At 40.0% G+C, this 8,193-nt stretch overlaps 1 protein-coding gene across 1 annotated transcript; it reads left to right on the top strand.

Annotated features, from left to right (window-relative positions):
* Positions 1-279: 279 nt before the first annotated feature.
* On the top strand, positions 280-7,978 carry LOC146003477 (heterogeneous nuclear ribonucleoprotein A1-like 2). The gene is made up of 2 exons (XM_083141767.1): positions 280-390; positions 7,455-7,978. The coding sequence occupies exons 1-2, from the start codon at positions 280-282 to the stop codon at positions 7,893-7,895; spliced, it is 552 nt and encodes a 183-aa protein (XP_082997893.1). The 3' UTR covers positions 7,896-7,978.
* The last annotated feature ends 215 nt before the right edge of the window (positions 7,979-8,193 follow it).

Here is an 8,193-nt window from a genome sequence, read left to right as displayed (position 1 = left end):
ACGTCGATCTGTACACTTATCGTGGACAGATGCCAGAAGTCCCAGAAGACGTCGATCTGTACGCTTATCGTGTGGACAGATGCCAGAGGTCCCAGAAGACGTCGATCTGTACACTTATCGTGTGGACAACTGGCAGAGGTTCCAGAAGACGTCGATCTATAGACTTATCGTGTGGACAGATGCCAGAGGTCCCAGAACACGTCGATCTATAGACTTATCGTGTGGATAGATGCCAGAGGTCCCAGAATAAGTTGATCTGTACACGTATCGTGTGGACAGATGGCCGAGGTTCCAGAAGACTTCGATCTGTATACTTATCGTGTGGACAGATGCCAGAGGTCCCAGAAGACGTCCATCTCTACACCTAGCGTGTGGACAGAGATACCAAAGGTTCTAGAGGACGTCCATCTGTACACTTAGGGTGTGAACTGACTTCAGAATCTCAAGAATTACGTCAGTTTTTAGATTTTGGACGTGAACAGTCATGTCTGTCAACTGAACTTAGTAATCCATTACAAATATTGTTGTATAGCTGAAATAGTATTAAACTCTAATGTAGATACTTGTTCCTCAAGATTAGTAATAATGTAATTTATAATATCATAAATTGAAATATGAAAGTGTATATAATTGCAAATTACACCGATTTTTCTTAATTAGAATAAGTGTTGTTTTCTTAATATACCATACCGTATTTTATAATTCAATTGACTATGTCGATCTGTACACTTATCGTGTATATATTGAATATCAATCCTTTTTTAATATACTCGTAATTATGTCTTTGATATAATATTCTCTAACTAATTGAAATTTTCCTTAATGAATATTAAGATAATAACTATAAATTTCTACTGCTTATATGGGATTCATGAGTTTAAGAAAAGTTGTACGTTTCTTTTGATTAGGCGAGGGCTTCGTTGATGAATATGAAATAATATATATGTTAAAGTTTTGTTTGACATCTGTTGAGATATTTTTAGACTTTACGAAATGAAATTTCTTTTGTCTGCTGTAGATGTGATCCTTGTCTAACCGAATTATTTACAGATTCGAATTTAATTCGTTATTTTTTCCCATCTATTGGCTCTTTCATTTCATTTCATTTCAGTATACAATGGAAGCCAATTGATTCGTAAATGTAACTCAGAAATTGTTAGAGTTAGAAACATCAGAGTTTGTACTGTAAGGTGTTTTTTTATTCTTGTCGTTTAATGTCACTCTTGGCTAATCGCAACGATGACGATAAATGATGACATGATGAATTTGGTGAAGGAATACTAAACAACGCCTTTTTGCTGACCGGGGTTCGAACCCAGAAATCCTTTTTTACAGGCGACGATGCTATCATTACGCCATCGTTGAGGCCACTACACATATGTATGTAATTTGGTCTACAGAAGGGCATAGAAAGTACCTACATACCACAAGATGTTCATAAAGTCTGGAACAAATGGCAAAAATGAAAAAATAATATTACCACTAGATTTTATAAAATACGAGATCTCTACAAAACTGTTTGACATGTCTACGATCATTTTCCACACATAGTTGGAGACCTTCGACCATTTTCCTTTAGGTTCTATGAAGCATTTCTAGGTCCAAGGACGTGCAGGCTATAGTCATGCGTTAACGAAGATGATCCAGACTTGTGATTTTCGCCTCATACACGAGGGAGAAGTCTAGAGGGTTTAGATCGGGTGACCGTGGACCAGTCTTCTCTAGAAGAAAATGAAATAAAAATTCCATTGGTTCCAGACTTTATGTGAATACCTTGTACTGGAGTGTAATGTATTGTTAATTTTACCATTTTTCTGTCTGTCTGCCAATGATAATAGAAAATCCTTTACGCTGCTGGAAAGTAACTGTTACTTTAACTGCGTTAAAGGCAACTTCTTACATCCAAACAGTGACAAGAACGATTAGGCACATTAGCGGTGGTTGGGTGCCAAAATTGGGGATGCAAGGACAGGTAAAGAGATTTACAGCTTGGTAAATAGGTGAGGACAGGGAAAGGAGAGTAGGTTCTATACCTTGATATCTATGTTATAAACCAAGGTGTATGTACTAATTAGTTATGACTCAGAAAGAGAATATATGAATGAAAAGAAAATAAGCAGTAAGTTAAGATGTTCAAAATGTAATAAGTATTTACTAAATTAGTCCTTAGACTAAGTGTTAAGTCTTCTAAATTTATTTGACTGTGTAATCTAATATATATTAGATACACTTTAATAGAGAAAATATTATAATATAATAATATGATAGATTATGTAAAATACAAGATATAAATATATACAAGAAAATAACAGTGTACAGATAAATAGATAATATATATGCATTACAGGTCCTTGGACCTAAAGCTTCCCGAAAACAAGGGAATTACCCAAGGAAGGACTTTCCCGAAGTATGGGAAGTTCCAGTCTTGTAGTCATCCTGGCTTCTGGTGGCTTCTTGGCTTCTGGTAACTTCCTTCTAACCTGGGTGGCACACAGGGAGCCCTAAGGCACCATTGGCATTGGAGCTCTGGATGGATCATTCGGCTGTGGATTCAATCTAGCTTCTTGGTGTAACCTTAACTCTTGAGGGTTCCATAATTTCTTCTTCATTTTCAATCTACTCCCTACTCTTCAAGGCAGTGGAAGATGTTTGGAAGTCGGACTTCTTGAATAGATGATATGATAAAATTCCTTATCCTTTCACCTTCGGCTTCCCTGAGGGAATTTCCAAGGGAAGAATAGTTCCCAACAAGGGAGTTCTAAGTTCTTAAGTTGTCTTTGTCCATGACATTCATTCAAACTTCTTCCGTTCTAATACAGCACTTGAATCCCTCGAAGTTTTATCCGGTTAAATCTTCAAAAGGGTCTAGAGCCAAGTTGGCAATTCCACACTCACACGAGCCTCAATCTAAGAGCACTTTGCATACAGTTCTTCCAATTCAGACTTATCACTTAAGATCACTTAGTTCCGTTATTGTCTCGGGGCCAAATAGTCCGGCACCCACCGATTTCACTTTGATCTACTTGACGTAATATAAAATTTCCGTCTGTTTATGCAAGAGGGACCTTCATAAAATCTAGTCTAACACTGTTCAGGGGATTCTGTCCTGAGTGATATTCTTGTCATTGATCTTGTATTGATTGTTCTCACATATGTAGGAACAGACGAAACTTCATTTTGTTGCGACGAGGATCTGACACTATAATTAAGTTCTTCCATATATAAAATTTCAGCAGATAGTTTATTTAGAATATTAAACTTAATTTGGCTGTCAAAAATTGTCTCCTTATTGAACTGGCCTAGGTTACGTCTAAGTTCACTCACATATCTTGAGGCGTGTTCCTTACACTTTAGCACCTTATGTTCGGGTGTGTCCAATTCGCCACAGTTATCACAGGTGTCGCTATTTCTCAGGTTGAATCTCCTGAGATACATTTTAAAGGGCCCATGCCCTGTTATAAAGTGTGTGAGACCTTTGGATGGTTTAAAGTATACCCACTTGTTCCTCTTACCAATGGTCGTTATGAAATTCCTAGTACGTATTGAAGCATCTTGACTCCATTCGTGCTCCCACTTATTTGCGAAGAAGGCTTTAACCTCTTGTTTCCTCATAATATTAATATGATGGTTCGCAAGGAAGTTCTGTCCCGTTCCTTTGGTAATCCAATACTTGGTAGCCGCCTGCTGTACCTCAATGTCCAGGGGAAGGACCCCAGCAATCGCAATAAGTGAGAGAGTAGGAGTGGTTTTAAAACCTCCCAAGATCCGAAGAAGGACGTTGCGCTGCGCTGATCTAAGTTTGGACTTCACCCGTTCTTCAAAAGCTATATTAGCCCAGGTGCTGGCAGCGTATGTTATAATTGAGAGAAAAATCGCTTTATAATAAATCAATGCGATATCAAAAGGAACCTTGAAGACTGTATTCTCCATGCTCAACGTTCGATGTAACTCCGTCTTTGCTTTTTCTATAACATAGTCAACGTGCGATCTGAATCTTAAACCGGAGTCAATATATACTCCTAGGTATTTAAGGGACTTAACATTCCGAATTGGTCTACCATTAAGTTTTACACTAGGAGATCTCATAAGCTTCCCCTTTAGTAATACTGAGAGAGTTTTATGAGTTGCAATGGTAAGTTTTGCCTTGCAACACCAAGCATCTAACTGTGCGAAACGAGTCAAGTGCAAATAGTGTCCTAACTACAGCAACGAAAAAAGTTCCAGGTTGAAATATCGGCTTTTTGATTGTCACCTCGTCGGTTTCAATTATCGTTCATTCATCCTCATCGTCAGCCTTTGCCTAAGGAGGCAGAAAAGTGACGTGAAATTAGAACAATTCAAGTACAATTAAATCGAGCCAACCAGTGGCGGCGCCAGGATTTATCACGTAGGTGGCTCAGGGGGTGCAAAGTTTAAAATAATGAAAACATAAAACATGGATGCATGACTTGATTTGTCTTAATTTTTGTAGACTCGCTTCATCGTGACGTTGGGGGTGAGTGATGATGTGATGAAATTAATTAAGGTTAGTCATAAAAACACCTATGCCCAGGCAAGGATTCGAACTCGGTCCCCTGGCGTCGTAGCGCGTTGAGATAAATATTGGATATCGTATATTAGGACACTGCCTATTCACCTATATGCGACGCCATAACACACAAACGAACATAGAACACATAAACAAAGAAAAACCTTAAGTAGACAATTTACTAGAGTACTGCATGGGACCACTTTCGCTCGCTCAAACTCGTTCGAGTCTCCTACGCTCGAGCGTACCGCACTTGTATTGGAATCGGAATGATTGGCAACGTCCCGTATTTCAGAGCCTACATTGAAAGAAATCTACTCTATGCAATTACAAGCCTAAATCATAATTCCGCATATTATTACGTAAAACTCAAATACAATACAGGGTGTTTCCGGGCTGATGATACAAACTTTCAGGCATGATGTAGAAGGGCACATGTATCAATTTGAGATAAGGAACCCTTGTCCGGAAACCACTCAGTCGAAAGTTATAAGCGAAAATCGCTGTATGAAGATGTAATACTATTGTTACCTGCACAAGTTGCACAAGCTGCTACATTCACAACAGTTGTTAAGAGTGGCGTCCCCTAGCTTCGCTGCAGGCATGACATCGTCGCACAAAGTTCTGGCGTACGCGTTGAACAACCCCGGAGTCGTTCGAACAACGTCACAGGCAGCGGCCAGGAGATCCTTTTCAGTCTCGACAGGTGTCTCGTACACAAGACTTTTCACATGACCCCACATGAAGAAATCAAGTTGTTGAACAAGTTGTTGAACAACTGTTGTGATTGTAGCATCTTGTGCAACTTGTGCAGGTAATAAAAGTATTACATCTTCACACGCCGATTTTTCGCTTATAACTTTCGACTGAGTGGTTTCCGGACAAGGGTTCCTTATCTCAAATTGATACATGTGGCGTTCTCCATCATCCCTGAAAGTTTGTATCATCAGCCCGGAAACACCCTGTATATATGAAAGTATGCAATATCTACAGACCGAAACGTAAAATGGATACAGATGCTGACAAACCTGGCTAGGCAATTAAACATATCGTATCACAGTGCAACACGTACGTGTATACCCTGTCCAAGCTAGCTGTGCAGCAAGGTCGCGCATAGCGTTAAAAACGCGAGGGAAATATATTGGCCAAAGCAAAGCAGCAGACACTGATGGGGGAGGCTGGTAACTTCAGTCGCAATTCCATTCCTCTCACGTCTTCATTGGTGGAGCCGTCTCGCGTCATCATTTGCGTAGAGACTTGTTTTGCTTTGCCTGCTCCACAGTTAGCTGGGACGGAGTATACATCATTGTTCACTCACCGAAAAGGATGATCATATTCTGCGAAATAATAAAATGCAGTTATAACATTCAATCGAACATCATTTTAATGTGATAATAATCGTAGAAACATAAAATGTCAGCCTTGGTATAGTTTCCTATGTATAGTTAAGTAAACCATCGCGCCATCTGTCTTTAATTTTCACTTCAGGAACTTGTGATAAGATTAAATTTGGGGTGTAAGGGGTAATCCTTCCACGCAGTGCACTCTGTACTGCATTCTGCAGACTAACGAGGGTCTGGTGCCTGGACCTACGGCCAGTATAATTCTCTGTAGGGCTGTTATGTGTTGCCCTGTGTACTGAGTGCCCCTTCACAGCAGGTATGAATATTTAGTCCACCGACATTACAGTTAAGTTAGTTATATTATAGTTATAATAAGGGGCTGGACCCTGCATAATATGACGGGTACAAAATAGCCTTAGTGCTGAAGCACCCAAAATTATAAATTCAATCAATCAAAATTAAATTTGTAATGAACCTCAGTGTTTGAGGTTTGATATTTTTGAAATGTTAAGATTATATTTCAAATAATGTTAATGATATCACAGACAACTTTAATTAGAAGGTCAATCCGTAAATTGAACTTGGTGAACCTAAATATTATAACCTAGCACTGATGACGTCACACTTCCAACCGCCAGACCAAGTGAATAGACCCGCCTGCATATTACTACCTTACGACAAGCTGGGATGTAAAACAAAAGAAGAACGGGAATCAACAAGAACACGGTAACTGAAACGGATCACACGAATAGTTTTTGCTTGAGTTTTTCTTTTCTGGTGTTACGTGAAAGTGCTGGAGTGACAACGTACATAAACTTTCGTGTTTTCGAGAGAACTGCATAACGATAATTCTGACTGTAAATGTGTTTTATAGTTGGAAGTGATTGAAATGTTATTACAATTCATCTTTTCATCCTTTCTGGCACTAGATAGCTAATCAAGAGCAGCGGATGTAAATCTGTATGTTGTTGTTAGATATACATGTGTGGACATGCAAGATTGTCTAAAATTCGTGTTGCGTTTTTACAGTGCAAGCCTTGGAAGTTATAATTTAGTTCATGTTCCTGACATACGAAGTCCCGGATCTACTTTTTTTTAACTAGTTAGGTATTAAAGGCAGGACGTTGCAAATTACTGGGAGTACACTCACAAAGGAACAGCCACGCCAAGTCAAGAGTCAAACCTGGAACCTCTGGGGTTGATTAGGGATGCTACAGACTAGGGCAAAGATAATAGTAGGCAAATTGTCCATCGCCATTTTCATTCTTCTCTATTCTATATCCTGCTTTGTTTAAAAGAATGAAATCCTGTTGACATTCTCTGCTTATTGACGATTTTTGCTTCAGTCAACGATCATCATATTGTTGAAAATAGACGAGTCAATTCACATGCCATTTCTTTTGCTGTTGGATGTACATAGAGAAGTCCAACACGAGCTTGTAAAAATCGACACAAGCCATACAATTGCCCTACGACACTGACACTAGAGCCAGAAGGGTCTAAAAAGTCAAGAGGACTCAAAGAGAGCAGTTATACGACAGGATATAGGAAAGCCAGGGATAGGTGTAACAGTAAAGAAATAGTTCGTAGGTGGCTTGAACAATGACGTGGAAGAAGATGAGCGTAGAGACTACTTTGAGAAGTTTGGCAACGTTGTTGCCGTTAAAATAGTCACAGACAAAGTTTCTGGGAAGAAACGGGGATTTGGTTTTGTGGAGTTTGATGATTATGATCCAGTTGACAAAATAGTTATGCAGAAATCTCATTTGATAAAGGGAAGGAGAATTGATGCGAAAAAAGCTTTGAGAAAAGCTGAAGTAGCAAATCTTCAGAGCCGTACAGGCCAAGTCAGCACAGCAGGTAGCAGAGAACCTGGAGGATCAAGTTCGAGAGGTGTCGGCGGTGGTGTTTCTAGAAAGAGGACCGACAGGAACGTTAAGTGTCGGAACTCGAACCCAGGACCACTAGCACCAAGGAAGGAAGCTGTGCAGCAGAGGGAGCAGGTCGGAGAGCGGCGATCCTGACAAGTCAAGAAGAGGGCGTGAGAGCAGAGCGGCGCGGCCAGAGGAGAAGACACTGAGGTTCGAACCCCCACTGATGCAGTGGCAGGCGGGAGCAAAGGAGAAACCGCGAGGTCTTTTCCGAAAGAGGGCCAGAGGATACGACGCAGAGGAGGCAGGCCTTGGAAAGGGTATCCCGCAGGCCGGTCATCGGAATTAGTGGACCATAACGAAAAATAATGTAGTCCCTTTTTCTTTTTCAGGGACAGTTAGTGAACTTTGTGTTAAAGACAGTGACTGATGAATCATGCGTATCTTTTTG

This window comes from Lepisma saccharinum, chromosome 20 (assembly GCF_977018435.1).
Source record: "Lepisma saccharinum chromosome 20, izLepSacc3.1, whole genome shotgun sequence".
NCBI classification, from domain to species: domain Eukaryota; kingdom Metazoa; phylum Arthropoda; class Insecta; order Zygentoma; family Lepismatidae; genus Lepisma; species Lepisma saccharinum.
The sequence above is the reverse complement of the archived record's forward strand: the minus strand, read 5'-3'. Positions and strand labels throughout refer to the sequence as shown.

Bases quoted from the DNA above. Each gene is read 5' to 3' on its own strand.
- LOC146003477 (XM_083141767.1), top strand. From the start codon at position 280: ATGGCCGAGGTTCCAGAAGACTTCGATCTGTATACTTATCGTGTGGAC. The intron at 391-7,454 runs GTTCTAGAGGAC...GTAAAGAAATAG, and splicing joins TGTGGACAGAGATACCAAAG to TTCGTAGGTGGCTTGAACAA.